This window comes from Stegodyphus dumicola, chromosome 10, assembly GCF_044657685.1.
Source record: "Stegodyphus dumicola isolate Sdum_Otavi_A_Nest chromosome 10, ASM4465768v1".
NCBI classification, from domain to species: Eukaryota; Metazoa; Arthropoda; class Arachnida; order Araneae; family Eresidae; genus Stegodyphus; species Stegodyphus dumicola.
In genome coordinates this window covers 149,362,051-149,385,949 of record NC_140777.1, presented here as the reverse complement: position 1 = coordinate 149,385,949, position 23,899 = coordinate 149,362,051, and the positions used below count along the sequence as shown (strand labels likewise).

Genomic DNA, 23,899 nt, shown 5'->3' with positions numbered 1-23,899 from the left:
ATGTTGTTACGGTACGCTGTTTCTTAACTTCTTAACTTAGATGGTCATTCCTTAATTAAATAGCCCACCAACGGCCGAGCGGTAAAGACGCTGAACACTGGTAGTTCAGTCCGAGGTTCGAATCCCGCGAACGGGCTGGCCGCATGGGCGGTTTCGTAGTTTTCCCCATGTGTAACGTGTATACGAGCCAGTTTCCCTTAGAAAGTCCTCCACGAAGGCATCCCTCCCTTTAGGCAGATAGCCCTCATGTGCTTTGCCATAATTAAATAATCCAATCCAATCCTTAATTAAATATAATTGATTTGTAAATTTTACTAAAACTGACGGTAAGAATTGAAGTGGAAATAAGTAATATGGTGTGCAATCTTGATTAATATAAAATTAAAAATATTTGCATAGAAAAATGTTTGCATTCAGACAGAAAGTTTTTTTGAAATATTTGCAATTACTTTATAAGAAGGATTTATTAATAACCGTAATAATTACTTATTATATTACTGATGATTAGGATTCAGTTCTTGACAATTACATTCTAAATTAGAATTTTAAGGGTATAATGAAAATACGCTACGCACAAAAATACGTTTTAGGAAAAAAAATGAGTTGATTTTTTATGTTTTAAAACTTTTTAAATTCATTTAGTAAACATTGTATCCTCGTTGTTTATTGAATCCAGAATGTTGGATGTCATTTATATAATTATTCTTACTTGTCCACAGAATCTGCTGACTTATTCAGCCATTAAGTAACTGCAGATCATTTCTACATAACCATTGAACTTCCATTAATTCATTCTCTAGAGGGTTGTATGTTTATATCATAATTTGACTTTTATAAAAAATGATTATTCTAAATATTATGTTTCTATAAAAATATATTGTGCTTTAAAAATATGGATGATAATATCAGCCGCTCTTTCAGCCACTTCAAAAGCAACAGTTTGTTTAGAAATAAATTATGCAGTTAATGTCATAAAATTCAAATAAATATCAAACGAAAATTCTCAGTTTTAGACAATTCGATTTAAACGAAGTAAGTAGCAGACGATAAAACGCCAAAGGTAAAAATTTACTCTTACAAAAACTTACTCTTAAATATTTTAAAAAAAGAAAAGATACGAGAGAAATTTAAAAAAATAATTAAAAATTTGAATAATATCATCTATAATTTAAAAAATAGCCTTTCATATAGTATTAATAAATATTTATTACGCATCATTGAGGGAAAAAATGTCATATAATTAATTCTTCGTAAAATTTTGCTTGAAGTTTAAGGTTAAAAATAGCTGTGGCAATTCAGTTTAACAAAAATCCATAGACCACATTTGGCGTTATTATCGCTCAAAAAAAAGGTGCCAAATTTCAAAACGCGAAATTATCTAAATTCGTGTATATCTTAGAAAATTTTGAATTAAAAAGTCTAATTTTTTGCAGATATGCTTAAAAATACACCTACTTTAAGATGATGGTAAAAATTTTATAGGTTATAATTCAAAATTTTTTTCGAAAAATCTATAGAAATTATTTAAAAATAGAAATTAAAAAAATAAAACGCAAAAAATGGGTAAATTTTATTTGGAATGAACCAAAATTTCGAAATGTGAGAGAAAAAATCAAAAAAGTTTAATAAAAAAAGAGATATTAATAAATATTTGCCAAATTCAATTAACATTGAGGAGCTAAAATTTTGAGAGCTAATATTTTAAAAACTATTCGTACGATTTTTACAAAACTTGGTATTTTGGCATAATTTGAGTCGTAGAATCGAAATATGAAAAAAAATTGGTATGTTATTTCAGAAAAAGTCCGATTTTGTGTCAAAATACCTATGTTAGAATAGTGCTATATATAAATCTAATATATATCCTAAGTCGCGCTTTCGAGACATGAAAAACGCAGTTTGAATTTTGTCAATCGGCCCAATAGAACGGGAGATATAGCACTGTCCCATTTTTTTTTTTGAGCAGTGTACATACTTCCATTATAGAAAATGTGAAACTGAAGTATTTTATCAAATAATAATCAAAACTTATACAGTACAAAGTCTCTCATTCGGACGTCCATTATCCAGAATGATCTATAATCCAGACCTCAAAGCCACAAACTTACGCATTCGCGTTTGATGCGCACGTGTAAAGCCAGTAAAGCGTTTACCCATGTGCGCTTTTGATAGTGAAGAAAGTAACAGAGAATGTTATTGAAAACGAAAAAATTTCAATTAACAAGTTAGTCGGTATTCTCGACACAGCAATTACAGGACTTGAACAGTGGAACTTTGTAACTAAACAAGAAATTATGCCTGTTTATAGAATTAAAGAGAAAGTATTTGCACAAAAAAATGAAGCAACTTAAACAACTTACGTTGATAGAAATGTTTACTAAAGTAAACAAATAAATATTAAACTTTTTTTTTTGTAAATTTTGATACCCTTTAGATTATGATTGCTCTTTATTTCGTAAATTATGGTTTCATATTTTTAATTGTATTATTTCTGCATGCCATCTTACCAGATTTAAATTGATGATCTATAATCTGGAATCACCAAAGTCCCGACGAGTCCGAATTATGGACATTGCACTCTATCAACCAATAGTAATAAAATGATAGTATGTTTATCGATTGAGAAATAAAGTATCCATTCTTTAATCCAACAGCCAAAGCACTTACTATTCTCACACCTGCCTTATCCAGTTAATAGGCATTGCATGTCACTTTTTATTACTCATTGTACTGCTGCAAATACGAATTGGTTACTTTATTATGTTTATTCTACAAATTCCACCTAAATGAAACTGCTTGCTGCTGAAAAAAGCACCAACTTTACCATCTCTACAAATGTACAAATATATTTAATATTTTACTTGTATTTTTAAATTCATAAATATTGTGTTGTTAACAAAATTTTGCACTACCCATACATGTGCCAGCTCTCACATTCCAAGGTCATGAGCAATGCACCTGTATTTCTCCCAACTGCTTTTTTACCATTAAAGGACGATGTCTTCCTTCCCCCAGATTGCCTGCATGCCATGTTAGCTGCACTAATTTCACTACAGAAGCACTGAAAATGAACAATCTGAACAAACACGCATGACAAATTGTGCTTCATTATTTATTTATTTTTTAAAAAACGATTATTGCTAATACCACAAAAAAAAACTTAAACAGTCTACAAGAATAATCTTAGTACAAGATGGACAATGAACTTCTAGTTCTGCAGATTTGGATGAGATCTTACCTTACCCGAGACCAAGCAAGGTCTGGACAATCAACCATGGCAGATGACAACTAATTCCAAAGTATCAAAGACCAGGATTTCTGATGCACTGTTGAAGAGGTTGCACAAACCCTTAACCATCCCAAATTGATCATCGAACAGTAAACCATTGAAAGAACTGTGTCAATCTTGTAGACACTACTAATATTCAAACAACTAAATTGTGATGTAAGAGTACAAGACAGCAAATACTTCCCTGTATATCATGCAGAAACATGATGGATATCTGTTAATAAAAGTAGTTTGGTTTATTTGATTATGGAAAAGCACCTGAAGGTTATCTGCCTAAAATTAATAAAAGTAATGATTATTTTTTGGCCATGCGGCATGACACAAGCAGTATAAATGGCTGAATGACTTCAGAAAAACACAGCCCTTAAGGGGCTTTCCGTTTTGTAAAACTGGAAGCAATTTAAATTTAATGCAATCATTACCAATCTTAATTACTTGTATTTATTTTCATAAACAAGACAGAAATTTTTTTGCTATTTCCTGTAAAAATTTTTTTTTTTTTTTTTTTTTTTTTTTTTATATATATATATATAAATTTGAATGAACAAATTGAAAAGAGGGAAAAATTGACTTTAATACTGCTGAATATATACTTCTCTGTTAGTTTATATACAAACACATATATAAAGTTTGAAAAATACGGAAAAAGCAATCCGGAATATCGGTGTAGTGAAGAAATTAAAGGTGTTAAAATAAGTAAGACTTTTGTATAGGAATCTTAAACACATTAAAACAAATTTAAAAATAAAATTTTTAAAAATAAAATTAAAGTTAAAAATCCAAAAAAAGCTGCAGTGAAAAGTGAACATTTGGAAGCATTGCAGGTAGAAATGCAAAAAAAAAAAAATAAGAAAAACATAACATTAATCTCCCTTGCTTCAAACAGAACTTGCCAAGGCGTAAGTGTCTGAAATGCTAAACTGCTCAATTAATGAGTCGAAATACATTTGTCATTCCTCTGTACAATTTGAAACTTGAAACTGCATTAAACAAATTACCGTGTTTAATATATAAGATCACAGAGAGTCTTGTAAATATTTTTCATTTGCTGTGAAAAGCCTTTTACTTTTGATTGATTCTGAAACTGAATTTTAACCAACACAGATAATAAAAATAAAAAATTAACCCCTTGGGTACATTTGACATCTGAGACATGTCATTCACTTCCCCCCCCCCTAAGAGCGGATGATGTGTCTAAGACGTCAAACCAAAAATTCAACTCTTGGGTACATTTGACGTCTGAGAGACGTCATTCACTTGTTTTCAATAGGAGCGGATAACGTGTCTAAAACGTTATTTGAGGTTAAGCGCAATTCTGTTCATTTCATTGTAGCTTGTATCAGTCATAATAGAAGAGGCAATTACAGTATTTCGGTGAACATTATTTGTGATACACTGCCCCATTATGTCAAAAACAAAGAATATATTTTATGATAGTGATACCAAAAGTGAATTTGAGAAATCTAAAGAAGAATTGCTTAGTGATCCTGAAATTGACAATTACAATGAAATACAATGCGAAGGTGATGAAGACGATATTGAACTAGAAAATGATGACAAGTGTAATATAATATCAAGGTTTCGAAGATGTACAAGACGTCTATCGAGCAGTGATAGTGAAGCTTCTCGTGAACCAGAAATGATGACAATTGTAATTGACAATTGAATTGACAATTTATTCATATAAAACCAAGGTTTTGAAGATGCACAAGATGTCTATCAAGCAGTGATAGTGAATCTTCTCGTGAACCAAAATCAGAGGAATGGATTTAAGAAGAAGAAGGAAATGTAGCCGATATAAAAATTTTTTCCGAAATATCTGGAATTAATCCTTTGAGCCTGCATAGACTAGATGGTAATCCTACGCCTTTAGATGTTTTGAAAGAAGTCTTGAATGAAAATTTTTGGGACACTATATATATATGTATATGAATAGATATGCCAGACAGAAGAGATGAATAGATATGCCAGACAAGTGATAGAAAAAGAAGGTTATGTAACACACAACACACACACATATATATATAAAACCAAAGGTGGTTTCCTGTAAGTTCTGATGAAATGAAAGCTTATATTGGATTATGCATCTTGATGTCGAAAATGAAGAAGCCAAAAATGCATATGTATTGGTCAAAAATATATGCAATAAGTACTCCAATTTTTACTATGCCACGCGAAGAAATATTAGAAATATAGTGGATTACCTAAATAATAAATTTTGTTACATTTATACTCCTGATAGTGAAGTAGCTATTGATGAATCGCAACCAAAAATTATATCTGTTCCACATGCAAATATTTTCTCAAATAAATCTGTACCCAAGGGGTTAATGCATTTATTCAGAAAGAATGGAAAAAATTCAATTTGGAATTATTGCAAAACTGGATCTTGATCATTAAGCCAGTAAAACATATAACAGAATAGAACTTTTTTCTGTTGTTATATGTGGTAATTTTTTTAAATAATAGCCAATGGATAAATCTAAAAGAAACAAAATTCATTCTAATCCTAATGACATTGGATAACTGCTTTAAAGCAACTGTATTCCACAGTTTACATGGAATTTCAAAAATTGCATGCAGTGTAATGAACATTTTCATATTGACCCAATATGCTTGAAACAGGGTTCTTAAACATTTCTACACATAGAAATTAAGTACTTTTAAGGATCATTAATGAACAAATTAAATTCACTTTTGTGATACCATCCTACAAATATAACAGGTTTGTAAATAAGATGCACATTATTAAAAAAAATTATAAACAAATTTGAGTACAAAAAAGTATGAAAGGGCTCAGATTTTAATGGTAGCCAAATAGCATTTAGATTAGAAGAGAAACACGCTAATGTGACAATCAAAATCGTAAAAACAACCTTGTATTTAGCGTAGGTATAATGAAACACTCAATCGATTTCGAGGGCAGCTAAAGGTCCCTCCTCATCAGGAGAAAGAAATACCTAGAAAATAAAATAAAGGAGAAGAAGTCACAAAAACACGTGGGCTGATAAGGACCATGTGTTTCTGTGACTTCTTCTCCTTTATTTTATTTTCTAGGTATTTCTTTCTCCTGATGAGGAGGGACCTTTAGCTGCCCTCGAAATCGATTGAGTGTTTCATTATACCTACGCTAAATACAAGGTTGTTTTTACGATTTTGATCAAATAGCATTTGTTAAGATTTTTCTAATCTCTCGCTGAGCTTGTTGTGGACGTTATGCTGAGTCAACATATAGAATAATTTAATAACTTAAATGATAATTCCAAAATGGTTACATCATATTTTAATTCACAATAGTAAAAGAAGTCATTAGAGTTACATCAAACTGAACTCATCTTTATTTACATTTTTCTTGTTGCCAATCCAGAGAAACTAAACTTCACAACAACAAAGATAATATTATACATAGAGGGAGCTGCTACAAGCTCGCAGTCTACCGTTACACTCACTCTCGCTAATCCATTTCTTTTTGTCTTTTTAGCTTTATTAAGCATAATTTTCTTTCCAGTTACACTCCATACAATTCAACAGCAAATTTTTTAAAAAATTTAAAAATAGAAGGTGTTTAGAATTTCTGATGGAGTGTTAAATGTTGGCATGCATTTTTTTTATTCAGTCTTTTCTATACAATAAATACAACAAAAATAAAAATGTATGACATATAATAAAAATGTTTTATTTTAATGTTATTTCTTAAGTATAATTTTAATATATTATCATTATTTTAATGAAATTTATCAATGTTATAATGCTTAAAAAGTAGTTAAAAAATTCACAACTCTCTGAATTGAAAATTTTGTATAGAAATTGACCTTAAATTCACCAAACTGAAACCCAAAACCCAAACCCAAACCCAAAATAAAAAAAAAACCCAAAAATTTGGGGACAAATCCCCAAATTTACAGTAGTTTAATAAAAGAATTCACATCTACAAAAAGGAAAATGATTTCACAATGCTTGTTCCCCTTCTTATCCAGAAACTTAAATACAACATTTATATTAAAAGTAGGAATAAATTCAAACAATAATCCATAAAATACATATTTGTCAGTGAACTGCCAAAAATTATGCCTATAGAATGCTCATTCACACTCAAAATGGCACAAATTTCAGATGATTAAAATTAAGGATCTTATGCTGATTTCAGCCAAACTTAAGGACTTTTAAGAATCAAAAATTGTTTTCGAAACACCTAAAGACTTTTAGGACTCTTAAGAACTATATAAACTCTGTTGGATGAATAAAATTCAACTAAATATTACATCAGCAAATAAATAAGAATTCTATCACACTTTTCATACAAATTTTTGCAGAAATTTAATTATTTTGCATTTTATAGTAGAAATAATAAAATTATCATTTATTTCTAAGTAAGTTAAACTGTTGTACACAGATTTACCCCATTACCATGGTTACTAAGAGAGAATCATTGTTCATTTCTTCCAATTTCTGCAAATGTCCTGTTTCTTCCAGAAAAAACTCAACACTGTCTACAGCCATATCATATGCACTTATTATCACAAATTTAAAATAGTAAATTAGAAAAACATACTTATCTCTAAAGCACCATATCCCATCTGGCTTGTACCCATTCTATATGAACAAGTTGGAACTACTATTTCATGAACAGTAGTTTCTGTAATATTGAAAAGGAAGGAATTGAAATCAGTAACAGGAGCCATTTGCTTTGGAATACTAGTCTTTCTTTCTGAAATAATGTACTGTGACTGTAAAAGAGATACCTGCATATTACTTTTCCAGGTCAAGAAACAAAAATATAAGTTTTTCAAGGATTTAAAAAATATTCATCATATTATTTATTGACATATGAGGGGCAGTCAAAAAGTTCCTGGAATTTCATTGTAACTCTTTATCACCTCAAATAATTAATTTACTTTTTACTACCACTATATTTATTTACAAATGGAATTCATAACAGGTAAAGTAGCTGAAGGTAGGAGGGTGTGGTCATCAGTTGGTACGATGTTAAAGTTCGAACAAAGGCCGAACATCAGTTCATGTGCAGATCGAGGAAATCTGTTCCAGATACTTTGTTAACCTTAACAGTTTATGGGTATGACTCTTTAAAGAAAACAGCCATTTATCAGTGGTTTTCAAGATTTCAGGGTGGCTCATTTCTTGTCACAATAATATAAAAAATATAAATGTTCTTGAATAGGCACGACTAAAGTGCTAAGCGAACTGTCGCCACAAATGTCAATTGCAAATAAAAATGGAATTAAAACTGCCTCGATTGCCAGGTTTCTTAGATATTGCAAACTCAACATACTATGCAATTGGAATGCTTCCACTTCAACATGCCATCTACAAGTTTCATCATCAGTATTTTTTTGTGTTTCTACGTCTTAGTGTTCCTACATCAGTACTTCTAAATTGTGTGTTTATTGCATATATATATATATATATATACACCGGGTTTTAATGAAAGTTCCCACCTTTGCAAATATCATATGCGCAATTGGTTTGCGTTGGAGCATTTAATCATATTTTGTCAAATGATTTTTGCCATTCGAAAGAAAGAGACTTGCTTTAGAACACCGTGTTGTGAAATTTATATATATATATATATTGAGAGTTTATCTCCCCAAAAAATTTACAACAGCAAGAATTAAATTACTACAAGCACACTTATAGATAGATAGATGATCTTATACATTTAATAATTTGAATAAGATTCAACACTCCAAGATTTATCCAGAATACCTTAATAAAACTAATCATTCGCAAAATAACATAGACTATCTTGATCTTCAAATAATTAACTACAAAAAAATTTCACTGTTCGACAAAATATGAAAGTTCCATTTCAATACTAACAAATTAATAAATTTGACTTCCAACATCTCCAAAAAAGTTATCAGTAATACTATCTTAAATCAAATACAACATATTAAAAATATCTGCACAGATACGATAGATCTACAATGTGAAATTATGCTCCTTATTAAAATTCTCAAAAATAATCTAATACCTAATCGATTTATTAACCATTGTCTTTAAAGGGCAGGCGTTAAATACTCACTCTAAATCCTTTAACTGATAAGGATATGATAATTTGTTCCTAAACCGGAGAAGGCGGTATAAGTTGGATGACTATCAGTTGGAGGATTTGTACATAGCATAATTACAAAATTGTAAAAAATCTTTGTTTTCAGACTTTTCTTATGCTGTTACTAAAAAAATGAGCCTATTTCATATTCTATAGTCTGTCAAATAGCTCACTGATAGTGAAAATTACTTTTTTGCCTTCTTTTTTTCCTACTTGTTCCAACATGATAATTAGCCAGAAATTAATTAATTTCCATTCAGTAGTACATTCAAAATTTTAACAGACATTTTCTCTCACATAAGAACTCCACAACAAACCTCCCTCAAACATTTCAAGTCCCTCCCACGTACCCAAAATAGCTTCTCAAAGATTCACTGCCTGTAATAATTAAAAGTATTCCCACTGCCGATAACAGCATTTCGGACACCCCCCTTCTAAGTAAGACACAGAAGAGCACACTTCACCAACATCCCACTAAAAAGAAAGTAAGCTAATTAATGCATTTTCTGGCCTTTTATATTTCATGTACATTTAACATTTCACTATTTTTTATTATACATATTTCAATTTTTAAACTTTTATTTGATTTGTTTTTGCAAAGATAGCATAGTTATGTTTTTTATGTTTATTACAATTGAGTTTTATTTCATAATTCCAGTTAAGATTACCACTGTTTATTATGTTTATTTTTATAAAAATAGTCTTGAATTAACATGCATAAAAGCAAAGGTGTCAGAGAACATTTACTCAAGTATATTGTAAATTTTACTACATAAATCGGATTTTCACTCAAAATTTCTAAAGAATCTTGTATTAGCGAAAATGCTTTATTTAGAATGAGTTCTTTAATACTCTACTTTGGCTATAAATCCTATCACTTCATGGAACTACAATTTTAGCCTAACTTAATTTGCCAGTTTGGCATTATTATTTTTACTTGAGTAAAAGACGAAACACCTTTGCATTTATTAATTATTGTTCATTGAAAAGGAGTTGGTTTGTTCCCCTTGAAAAGTCAACTAATTTCCGACCAATAGCAATAATTACTTGTTTTTTTTAATTTTTAAATTTTTCAAAGTTTGAAATTTTGTTATTCATGATTTAAATTCAAGTCCCCTTTAAAAGTTTTTTCATGATTTACATTCAAGTACCTTTAAAAAACAATTTTCGGATTTTAACTTCCTACTTATGGGTTCCATCATTTTGATACATTCTACTAAATTTATATTAGGAGATAATATATCCAATATTTCTTTAGTAAATAAATTATTTTATATATATAAACATTATTATTAAGGTGTCTGAAATGGAACTAATGGTGCCTAATCTACCAGATTAGAACCATCATTTACTTGCAGTTCTGTTGCAAAATGTCAGGTACAGAATGCCACCTAATCAGTTTTAGGTACTAATGTTGTATCATATGACACTGTTAAGGTCTGGTACCTTCAAAACAAGAGCGATGACATTCAAGAAGTACAGTACTCTGCCCACCCTACTGATGTTGATGCTGATTGCGAGAACTTGTGGAAGAAGATCAGTATGCAACCACTCGAGAGCTTGCTCAGGAGTTAAACATAAGTGCTATGTCCATTAGTCCCACTAAGCATTGCATTAACTTGACGTACAAGATCAATCGCTGGGTGTCACATGAGCTGACTCAAGTTGATAAGGACAGATGTGTTCCAGCCTGCACTAATCTGCTTGAATATCAGTGCAAGGACACAGTTCTGGACCGGATCGGCATCTTGTGATGAAAAGCGGATTTACTTGAACAACACAGGCCGAAAAGGGGGTCCGGTGAGCCCCTTGGCATCATCGTACAGCACTATTTGACTAACAGGAAGATCATGTTTTGTATCTTTTGGGGCTGCTGTGGTATCATCCACAAAGAGGATCTGGGAAAAGGTAAAACCATTGACAGTAAGGTGTACAGCAATATGCTAGTCCATGTTGACACTGCTACCAAGGAAAAATGTCGAACTGAGTTCTGGCACAATAAAGTAATGTTCTATCAAGATAATATAAAAGCACATGTGTCTGCATTCACTGGCTGAACTTCTGTAGGGACTCGAATGGGATCTTTTGCGACACCCACCATATAGTTCTGACATTGCTCCTTACAACTTCTTCCTTTTTTCACACCTTCAGCTACATCTTCTGGTGCTATCATCTTTCATTCTGCATGGGGCATCCAACATGAGGTTTATTTATTTTTGGACTTGCAGCCACCATGTTTCTGGACCAAAGGCTTTGAAAAATTACCAAAATGTTGGGAGAAAAATCATAGAATTGAGTGGTGATTACTATCCGCACTAAGAGTACTGCTTTCTTGGTTTTTTTATTTAAATTTTTTTTTAAAACTTTATTAAGATATTTTTGGGGCAGAAAAATTTTGTTACAACCAGATATATCCTGCTGCTTTAAATACTGCTGCTGTGATAATCAAGTACAAAATACAAATTCACAGATACAATTTTGAAACTGTTAACATATGAGCATTTTAAGCACCATTATTATGAAAAGTGAAAATCTGAAACACGTACTGGGTGCCCCAAAAGTCTGTTAACATTTGAAAATTCAATAATTTATGGAATAATGCAGGTAGAGAGGTAAAAATCGACACAGATGCTGGAAATGACATGGGGTTTTATTGAAAGAAGGAGAAGGAAAAAAAAAAAAAAAAAAGCGAAAAGAAGGCCATCATATGGCACTGGGCAGCAAAATGCCAGTGATGCCACATGAGAATCATGTATGAAATGAGTTGTAGTGAGAGAGGGATTCATTGCTTTCATGGTCACTTTTCTATCCTTGCCTCTGGGTGTTGGCCATGGTGTGATGTGTTTTTATTACATCAATCATGATCGGACCCTTTTTCTTTGAGGAAATGTATGGTTTTGCTATTCAAACTATCAGTGTGACAGGCATGAGGTGCGCTGATATGCTAACAGAATCGCATTATCCCTAGTCTAGCTGATAAACACCTGCTGTAATGTATCACTTATATGCAAGATGGCACTTCACCCCATATTGCTACACGTGTGAAAGATCTCTTGTACACATCATTTGATTGATGAGGATTGCATGCTAAGCCGCCATTTCCGTCATGCTTGGTCTCTCAGTTCCCCTGATCTCAATCCGTGTGATTATTGGTTGCAGGATTTCCTGAAATCGCAAGTCTACTGTGATCCTATAACTTCATTAGCATACCTGCCAACCTCTAAAGATAAAAATTCAGAAGAACACGAAGAATTAATATCATGCTTTGATATTAACAAAATAACAATTTATAAAAATAGAAAAAAGAAAATTGTACTTACATTAGTAAATCTCAATTAAGTAGTAACTAAAAAATTTATTAGGAAACATAAAACAAGAGCTTAATGTTACACAAAAAAATTATTGCAATGAATTTAGACTGCATTTTTTGGCTTTAGCCAAAAATTCTTTGGAAATTCATAGTTATTTCCTTTGAAGGATTCTTTAATTGTTGGAAATTCGGCTTTGTAGGCAGGCCAAAAATATTGAGAACACGGTTTTTTTGAACTCATTTCGTAACAACGACGTATTAAGAAAATTCGTAGCACATGCAAACAAAAAACAAACAGAATGCGACAATCCACACTCACTGAGTCTGAGCTGAGTAATTCCCTTGCTGCTGAAGCAAACGCGAAAAAAATAATCTGGCGCCCACAACTAAAAGAGTGGGAGAAACAAGTTCAGCGCATTGGATTGGCTGGTTAAGCGGCGAGTTGGGAGAAACCGCAGGTTACTGGATTCGAAGTAGTCGGTAAAACACGATGCAATTGGCGAAAAATGCTAAATTGGCGAAAAATTCTAAAATTTCAACAAAAATCACTAAAAACACTTCAAAAAGGAAAAAAAAAAAAAATCATAAAAAATGGATTACGATCGTAAAATTGTAAAGACAAACGCATTTTCGTAAAAATTACGAAAAATTCATAAAAGTTGGCAGGTATGCATTAGGGATGCTAAAAGACCACATCTGACAGCAGTTTCTCACGATAGCTAGAGATATGCTGTACAGTGCTGTGAACAACACTGTCCCTTGACTACAAGTACTGTTGATGAATGGTCGTATCTTGTTGAACATTTATAAAGAACATAGTCTTTGCTAAAAATGAATTTTTATGTTAATTGTTGCTTTTGTTATCATATGAAGCACCATCTGTTGGCCGTTTTAAGCACATTTTTTAATTCAGTAAAACCCCATGACATTTCAAAGCATTTGTGTCAGTTTTTAACCTCTCTACCTACATTATTCAGTGAATTATTGAATTTTCAAATGTATCACCCGGTATATACAGGTGTACATTTACTCTACAAAACATTTTAACCAATTAGATTTTTAATATCAAAATTAAGGTTATATAAATCTTATTTACCTTATGATCATGAGCTGAGAGAATTATATGAGGTTCCAAAAAAGGAATTACCTAAAATTGCACATAAAACTATGAGATATACAATACTTTTTAAATATAACATTCATTTGCATTATATACAATATTATTAATTAAGTATAAGATCCACCTGCGAGTGAATAGCTAAAAATCATAAATTACTGGTACTTTGTCGGGGAATAGGTAGTTTGTGGCTGAATGGGGTAGCATAGGTTTCCTGCATGTATAACATAAATTAAAACCAGGCAGATTTGATTTGAAAGCCTCTTCACCCCTGAAGGTAACTTTCCTCTCAAGTAGGCATCTTTTGCAAGTGCAAGTCATTTGTTCTAAAAACTATAGAAATTTAATGTTCTAATTTACAATGCTTTAATTTAAAGAAAAAAAAATTATAACATATTTCAATATTTGTACTTACTGGGAACCAGACGTTTTTGAAAATGCCAAAAATATGATACATTTTGGCCAATAAAGTCTGCCACTTTGCTGCAGGCTCACCAAAAACTTTCTGCAAGTTTTTTTTTTTTTTTTTTTTAACCTATGATTATTTCCCCTATTAACTTTCACATGTCTATAATTTTTTACCTTCTTTAAGGATTGTTGTGATTTACCAAATAGTGAATGGAAACTATTTTGTAAGTGAACGGAAACTGATTTTGCAGGAAATAGTAAACACTGGAAATCAAAAGGCTAGTGTGCTAGTTTATTGCCATATTTACCATTCTGCAATAAAACAAAATCGCCATTTTTCTCCCATTAAAGTTATCATGGTGCATTTTGAAGCTTCTGGTTTGGCTAAGATAAAAGCCAATCTTTTTATTAGGTAATCATAAGTCTATCATTTTTAACATAAGGTAACAGATTCTATCAATTAAAAATTTATTGATAAAAATAATCAGTTGCTTTTTTTTCTATCATGATAAAGGTTATAATTATCCTTACAGTAGAAATTTCGTAGCTTTGAGTAGACAAACATCTGTGCAGCACTTTGCTACAGGTTTTTTGTGAGATAAGAAGTATTGAGAATCTGGTTGACAGATTAGTGTCTTATAGCTATGATACGAAATGGTATCTTTGATTATTTGAATTGGTTATTGGAAATGGTATCTTTCGTTAAGTCACATGTGCATGAGCATTTTTCTGGTGAATTCAAACATCTTTCCAGTTGAATGCTGTTGACTCTAGCTCTGCTAAACCTTTAAAGACTACTGAAAAGTTTGACCATTGTTCTTTCCAACTGATGTTCTAAAGTTATTATTACCAATAATCACCAGAATGCTACTGTATTGCTTGTTTTCCTTTTACACACTTTTGCAAAAAAATCTAAGCACCAAGAAGGACTTTTGCGATGACAAAGAAATTTGGAATGCAAAAACATCTTGATCAAACACGCAAATGATCAAAGTTTCAAGGCAAATGAACAGGAACTGTGATCATAGTGCACATTTCTAGTGCACAATTCGCAAAGTATAAAAGCAGTAACAGAGGTGGAAAGTTTATCTTTTTTTGTTGCTGCCATTGTAATTTTGTAAAGAAGCAACTAAAGATGCCATTACGACGATATCGAAGACTTTACAAACAACTAAACAATTTTGAATGTGGTCGCATTGTAGGGTTACGTGAAGCGTGACATTTTCTTAGCCAAAAAATTAAAAAAATATAAAATGTTACTATTTCCAGATTTAGATAATAGAGACAGTGGTATTATACTTCAACCTGTCATTTCTGTCATTACACATAGAAATGTTAAGATAAATTACGTACACTCTTCTCAGACAATCTGAATTCCCAAATACGAAGAAATTTATGATAACCATTACTTAAAAAGTTCTTAAAATGTTATGATCAAATAATATACATGAAGAAGGGAAAACAACAACAACAAAAAAAAAAAAAAAAAAAAAAAAAAAATTCAACAATCTATTTTAAAACATAAATGATTTAGATTTTGGAATATATGAGAAGAAATATAAGAAATAATCCTCTTACCTTAGAAACAAAAGTACTGTAAAACTGAGTCAAAGGAATATGGGACAGTATTATCCTATAAGAGCCGCTGGAAACATTTGGTGCTGACATGTATTTATTAGAATGAGTAATGTAATTTACCTAAATAAACAATAAAATAATGAATATTATTCTTTGTATTATTTTAAAATAGCACAGATATTAGCAAAATTTTGCATTTCTAATGTAGGTCTTTATTTATTGTATCATGTCCATGTGGAGAATTTAAAAAACAGACTGGTCATTATCAAATTGTTACATTTTTTTATTACTTTTTAATCACTATTAACAAAAAAATGACAACACATAATGTTGTTGTTGTGACATATATCACATCCCAACAGTAATATCAAATTTAGTTCGAAAGTTTTATCATGGCCAGTAGGAAAAGGTTTGTCTAGCATTGGCATAAGATTTGGGATACTTTACGGGTGACAGTATAGATTTTTTTAGCTTCATACAGTTTCAGTGGAGTAGTCCCTGAAAAAAAAAAGATGAACCTGAGGGCTTTCCACCCTTCTTCCCCTTCCACCAAACTCTTGTTAATGTCCCATGCCACAAAGACATGATACATTTACAAATATCCATACCTTCTCTGGGATTTGAACCAAGATCCAAGGCTGGATATCCTATTACCTGCATCAAAAGGTGCACACTTATATATATCAGAAAGGGTAACAATTTGGTAACCACCAATAAATCCTTTAAAAAATAAAATAGCTACAGTACAAAGTCCGAGATCCGGACTCGTTGGGACTTTCGAGATTCTGGATATTAGATCATAAGTTTAAAAACAGAAAGACGACATGTAGAAATTATAAAATTAAAATATGAAATCGTGATTTATGATCTAAAGGGTATCAAAATTTACAAAAAAGCTTAATATTTATTTGTTTACTTTATTAAACATTTCTTTCAATGTAAGTTGTTTAAGTTGCTTCGTTTTTTGTGCTAATACTTTCACTTTAATTCTGTAGACAGACATAATTTCTTGTTTAGTTACATTGTTGAAGTTCTGTAATTGGTGTGTCGAGAATTCCAACTAACTTGTCAATCAAAATGTTTTTTGTTTTCAGTAACCTCTCTGTCACTTTCAGTATTTTCTGGATCTAGAATCATACTACAGATTTTGCCATCCATTAATTGATCTATGATTGAGGAACAACGTCATCATAATGGAAAACTTCTTTTACATTATCTTCATATATTACCACTTCTCTACATTACAAAATTCGTTAATTGTAAAATTTCACCTTTGGTTTGCGATATCTGAAAAAAACCTTTAAAATTCATGGCTATCATCATCAAATTTAGCTGTCGTTCGCCATAAATATTTGGTTATGTATCATGAGATTGGTGACTAATGACAAATTGTTCCACTAAATTTTATCTTGCATCTCTTGCACTGAGACAATTAAGTTTGAATTGTATTAGTTTAGTTATTTATTATTATACTTATGTCTATTTCTTGCACATGCTTAAGGCTTATATGAGTTCTGAATAAATTAATTCCCACACATACTTACGGCTTATTGAGGGCCGGCGCTAGAACCTGATGCTGTCTCTGTGGGTCATAAATTCTACTACCAAGTGCCTTTCTTTGTCTTTCCTAAATTCTGCTGCCTGGTGTGGCCATACAAGTGCTAGAATCTGATTCAGTCTCTGCGAGTCCTAAATTTTGCTACCAAGCACCACCCTTTGTCTTCTCCAAATTCTGCCGCCCGGTGTGGCCATACGAGCTCTGGTGCTGGTTCTGGGTTTATGTGAAAAACAAATCAGTTGTTCTTAATTGAAATGGCACTAAATATAATCTTTTGGCCTATGAGTATCATTAACGAATTTATTTTTAGCATATGGAAAGAAATTTTTTTTAAATTTTTCTCATCAACATTTCTCGGTGCATTTAACTTAAATCTGTAATCGTCCCAAAGCGTAATGTCAACATACAAGGTTACCATATTCTTTATTATTCAATTACTAACATAAAAAAAATTATTTAGGCATTGCCTACATGAATCATTATTTAAGTTGTCATGTGTTGATAAACATGCGGTGATGAAAGCAAAATATAATAATGATTCGCCAGGTTGGTGTCAGGAATATAAAATATTAGCAGTGTAAAATCAACAATGTTTCTATGTAGAATGTTTTGTTTGAGATGTATGCCAAGCAGATATATAGCAACAAAGCCAAATTATTTACAAATTTATGCTAAAATGATTGTTTCTTCCATAATGAGGTATTTTACTTAGTTCCAAAGTGAAATTAAGAATCAGGACTCTCCACATGCTTTATTATGCACGAAGGGGGGGGGGGAGGATCAAATGTGCATGTGCAAAGCATACCGAAAAAAAAAAAAAGGTGGTGGTGGCTTTGAGGTCTGGATTTTAGATCATTCCGGATATTGGACGTCCAGATCTCGGACTTTGTACTGTAATTTTGACATAAAAGCTAATGGTAATAGTAAAAATCAATTTACTCACTTTGACGAATTCCAGAAATTGAAATTTAATGAAAACATCAGATCTAAAGTATTTATTAAATCTTTTTTCTATTTCAGGTAAGGGTGGTTCATTCTCTCCACCAATATCATTATCTCCTGGTACTATAACAGCCTAGAAAACAAATAACAAAACAGACAACTAATGAAAAAACAACATTAAAAAATTCCACACAATGGTACAAAAAATTTTACTTAAAACCTTTGGATTTAAGAGTTTAAAAAAAAAAAAAAAAAAATTATATATGACAATGATTTCGATATCTCAATGGTACACATTTTTATACCTTAATGTGCAAGGAAAAGCAAAAAAATTTTGCTATAAATTACTTATACTTGACTTCTATGTTATTAATAAGAAATTCAAAAATATTTGTTAAATTAATATACCAGACAGAATAGCAAATTATTATCTCTGATAAAGATTTTAATCATAATTGAAAAGAAAATATTATTATTAATACACTCATTAGTAGATTCTCAGACAAGCCACTTTCATAGGTGACTGCCATTGCACTATATTTTCCAATTATAAGCTTATGTTAGTATGAAAGCGATGAATTCTTTAAATATAACAAATAGTTATAAAGAGAAAATGAAGTAGCATTTTATGACTGAAAATCAGAAAAATAACAAATTCGTTTCTAATACAGAAGTAGCAGAATGGTAAATGTGAGCGTTTAAAAATATTCAATGTTACACAATCATATACATACACTCCTTGTATCAGCCAAAAAAAAAAAAAAAAAAAAAAAAAAAAAAAAAAAAATTAAGAATACAGAAGATTATTTATAGAGATACAACGATAATGCCAATCTTTTAAGAGCATTCTCTCATAGCATCATTAATAAGTTCCCATTTTTCAAGTAGGCAGAAAGGCAGTAATAATGCAAAATAATCTTATTTACATTAGCTTTATTAAGAAGAGGAACATTCAAATTAAAACATTCAATGTAAAAGTTTACATTCATCATTGTGCTTATTTTACATAGCTAATTCTTTCACGCCGAAATACAGTTACAAATCTAGTTAATCTCTAAATCAGACAATTTCGAGTATTCATATGAACACAAGAATTTAAGATAAAACATTTTTATATTTCAGGAGTTCAAAATATTTTTGAATTATTATTTATATCTCCAGTTGATAATTTTACAGTATATTCTTTTAACAAATCTAAATTTACGAGTGTTTCTTAATTCATAATACAAATAAATATTTACATTTAAGGTATTTGTGTTCAAGAATAGTTAACATAAAATTGGTCCGCGAGTCAAAGATTTGAGACAGTAATATACTTAATTCTTTTGCCCAGGTAAAAACCATGTTCCTGACCAAAAATACTTTTGAGAGAATTGCTTTTATATTACACAGAAATATCGACAATGAAAAATATTAAATTAGCAATTGTTCTATCCCTTGAATGAGTTGAAAATCTAAGTTGATACAAAATAATTTTAAAAGCATTTCATTTATCTGAAAAACCAATCTGAAAGAAAACTAAAATAGTTGGAAAGGATATACTAGGTACTCAAAAAAAAATTGTGCCACAGTTTTTAGTGAGAAATAACACCCCAATAATTTTATGAAAATGCGTTTTACTCAGTAAAACAATCTCCTTCCCAATGAGTTACAAGCTTATAAATCCCACGTTTGTAAAAATTCTTGTCTCTAGAGCCAAAAAAACTGTCCGATGGACTGCATGATATAATCTCGGTTTTGGAACTGTTGTTCATGCAAATGATTATCCATGGACAAAGCCAACTAATAGTCGGATGGAGTAATGTCCAGGGAGTAAGGAGGATGAGGTAAAATTTTCCAATTGAGTGTGTTGGTCACTTTTGGCATATGAGATCACGTGCTATCTTGAAAAATGATCACTACTTTCCTGCTGACTAGCGTTGGCTGCTTCCGATGCAGTGCAGCATCAACCCTTTGCAAGCCACAGGACCAGGGAATGACCAATGTTTTCTTTAAAGACTACTGTATAACACCTACTTCTTATCACATGTCAATGTTTGGTTTAGGAATAGAGCTTTCTCATGGTATGACAGCAATGAAGAGCAAATGGTGAGAAGATGAAGTGTAGTTTCCTCAATCAAAACATAAGGAATCCACTTAATGAGCTTCCATGCTTCCCAAGTCTGTGCACATGCAGTCGAATGGTTTCCTGCAAATCTCCAAAGCCTTGTATGAGTTCCTTGCGCATTTGATGTGGATTATGCTCGATGTTCTCCTTCAGCAGGGCTTCATCAATAGCAGATGGATGCCCATGTTGAGTTTCCTGGAGGCTCTCATCTCCCGATGCAAATTGGCTGAACCACTTTTGTTCTGTGTGCTCACTCACTGATGCCTCTACAAACATGCAGCATATTTTCCAGTTTCTGCAGAATTGTTGCCTAGTTTGAATTCACAAAGTAAACATGACTGTAAAACATCCTTTGACAGCATGGTACAACAACAGAACTATAGTTTCCACAGAACTGCTTTCAACATGACCACCGATACATCTCACAACTTTGCACTGAATGATGGTTAATGAGAATGTTAATACTTGACATCATCTCAACAGGATTGCCAAAAACTTCAGTGGCATGAATGTTTTTAGATAGCTGGTATAAGAAATAACAAAGGTATTTTCAAAATAATTAAATAAATGACATATTACATGCGATTTATTAGCACCTATAATAAAAATATCAGACATAACAACAAGTTATACGTACGACACCTTATCAAAATCAACTTCTTGAAAAACATTCCTGAATCTTTTAAAATAGGTAGTGAACTCTTCATCATTAGCAATTTCTCCTTCATCTAAATTATCTCCAAGAAATATGACCAAATCAGGTTCTACAAAGTTGTATGCCAGAGAAAATGTTTTAGATATATATCTACAAAAAATTAAAACATTTATTATTATTATATATATACAAATATTACCTAATAAATTTAGTAAAGTTATACATAATTCATTACTCAGCAACAACTTGATATTGCATATTGCATTTCATATTTCTTTAATTCAATTCATATATGTTCTAATGCAGCAAATAAAGTAAGAGCCATTTTCCAATATGTAAAAATAACATTGGAATCAATAATTAAAAAGAAAAATAATACAGTTATTGTCGACTGTGTTTGTTTTCATTAAACTGGATTAATGCAATTAAGGAAGAAGAAAATTTTTGAGTTTGAAAAAGTGAATAACATTTGAATTTACACTTACAGTTGAAAAAATTATGTATTTAACATTTCACTTAAGTAAATTTAACTAGCATTTTCAGGTTTAATTAGAAACATAACATTCTCCTAATAAATTTCATCATGTCATTTCCTTTATTAACCTTTTGATGTGCGTTATATTATTTTTATAATTTTTTTAACTAGAAATTCTAGGAATTGAATATTATGATTTTAGAGACTAATATACGAATTAAAAAAAAAATCTATTCTTGCCCATTGTTCTGTGGGTGGTGGTTGCCCTGTGAAAACAGCACACATCTAGGACTTTGAAACTTACTGAGGTAGTAGGGGAAAAACTTAATTTTTCCTTGAAGGTTTCCAATAAATGACAAAATTTATGAATTTTTGAAAAACGTATGTAAGAATTGCATTATATGTAAATTTTTCATATTGTTTTACAAAGTAAATAATTAGAAAAAATTAAAAATAAACATTTATATAATTTTTCTATAGCAGCGAAAGTTTTTTTTTTAATTTCAAAGAACACATTTTTTTTTGTGACACTGTTCAAAGTATGTTTTGTCTTTTTGATACATGCATAGACCAACATTGCTCATTTCACATATGTATCTTGTTCTATAAGGTTTCTTCCTTGTGTTATAAAATGTACACTGCCTGTATCTTCTAAATTTCACTGGTATATGTTCAACGTTATTTAGTTTCTTTTCATCTGGCACATGAAATTTGTGGGGTTTTTTTATGTTAATGGAAGGAGGGATTGGTCTTTTTGGCTTTGGTAAAGGATCATTCGTTTCCCATTCATATTTATTTTATTCGTATTTCGTCCCAAAATATTTAAAAAATACTTTTAATTTAAATAAAACTTTAGCGCAATTTGTATTTTTAATTATCACAAAGTATATTTACATCAAATTTAAACCACACCAAATAATTTATAAAATCACAATACTAGCTTGGGAAACAAGTGTGTTGAGGTCAGAGAAAAATCTCTGGAAAAGAAAGACCTTTTCACTGGGCAGGAGCATGTATTGTTTAGTAATAAAATAGCTGGATAAAAATAAACATTCCCATTTGAAAAGCAAGCAAACGCCACTGTGAAGAGCAGTGGTTTCAAGGTGCGACCAAGTATTACAATTTTTTATTGTTCACGATAGAAATCATGATGTGCGATGAATAATTTTGAAATTTAAAGTTGCTTATATTAATAAAAGGAAGTCATTTTGTCTCATTGAAAACGAATTTTAAAAGGCATCTGATTTGAAGTACTAAGACTTAAAACATGTACGATTCTGCAGTCATTTTGTGTTATTTAGAGATTAAAGATCAGTAATCAATTGATTTTCACTAAAAAATTTCAGAAAGAAGAGGAGAAAAAAATTCGAAAATAGGTGGTTTCAGGGTGCAAAGGGTTTAAAGTGATGCAATAAAATATTTTAATAGAATTGTACACATCACATTCAGCACAATATTTAGTAATACCTTTCTATCCAAAAGTTCACAGAAAATTTGTATCGCATGCATGAAGCTTTAACATTGAAGACAACCAGTTACATTGTTACACTGAAAAAAACCATTTTCATATTAAAAAAAAAAAAAAAACTGTCAGACAAAAATTTTCAACATCAGAGTAGACATGTTAATTACAAGTCTGAAACAAGTAATTATTTCATTCCAAATCAGTTTATTATTTCACTTATGTATCAAGCATTTTACTCCCTTCCAATATTTAAAATGCGCTAATGATTAACTGTTTCTTTGGGACTGAACAAACCTTCACAAAAGTGGGTACTAATGGACATGATATTGTCAGTTAAATATGGACAACAAAATACTAATAGACTGGAACAACTATATATAGAAAGTTTGTACTCAAAGCATTCTAAGAGGAACTTTTCTAAAATTAAAAACATAAAACAGTAGAAATTGATAAAAGCCTTTTTAAGAAGTGGGTCAAATACTGATTGTTTTTTAAATAAAGAAATATAAGTTCCTTCAGAATTCTGTAGACATTTGGTACAATTTTGGCAGGAACGCAACCAACTTTCATGGTTTGATGATAGTCAGCTTTTAAACTTGATGGAATAATACATAGGTACCAAATGTTTTAATCAGTTGTTAGCACTGTAATTTTAATTTAATTGGCTAATATTCTATAAGCTGGGTAAGTTGGCATCAAACTATTTTGGCCTTCAAAATTTGGCGGCAATGAAAGCACTAAGATGTTATTTTTAAATGTAAACAGAATAGCAACTTTTAAGTTTTGCAGTAGTGAAATGCCATTATTTTATGTAAACATAATAGTAAAATGAGATGATAAAATGCTAGATGAGTAAAACAAGGTCCAACAACTTTGCAAGTAAAAACATAGTCCTATCTATGTAATTCATCATAAACTAGTAGAA

The 23,899-nt window shown here is 30.9% G+C and overlaps 2 protein-coding genes across 3 annotated transcripts in view; one reads left to right on the top strand and one right to left on the bottom strand.

Moving 5' to 3' along the window:
* Positions 1-23,899, top strand: part of LOC118182762 (dehydrogenase/reductase SDR family protein 7-like) — a 104,335-nt gene that overhangs the window by 35,840 nt on the left and 44,596 nt on the right. The window lies entirely within an intron of this gene.
* The window catches only part of Mppe (Metallophosphoesterase), a 54,776-nt gene that overhangs the window by 20,030 nt on the left and 10,847 nt on the right, over positions 1-23,899 (bottom strand). For both annotated transcript variants that reach the window (XM_035352143.2, XM_035352145.2), the window contains exons 3-7: positions 21,022-21,184; positions 18,274-18,405; positions 15,773-15,892; positions 13,766-13,816; positions 7,842-8,016 (exon numbers count right to left, since the gene is read on the bottom strand). In XM_035352143.2, coding sequence (XP_035208034.1) covers positions 7,842-8,016; positions 13,766-13,816; positions 15,773-15,892; positions 18,274-18,405; positions 21,022-21,184 — 641 coding nt within the window. The remainder of the gene's footprint in view (positions 1-7,841; positions 8,017-13,765; positions 13,817-15,772; positions 15,893-18,273; positions 18,406-21,021; positions 21,185-23,899) is intronic.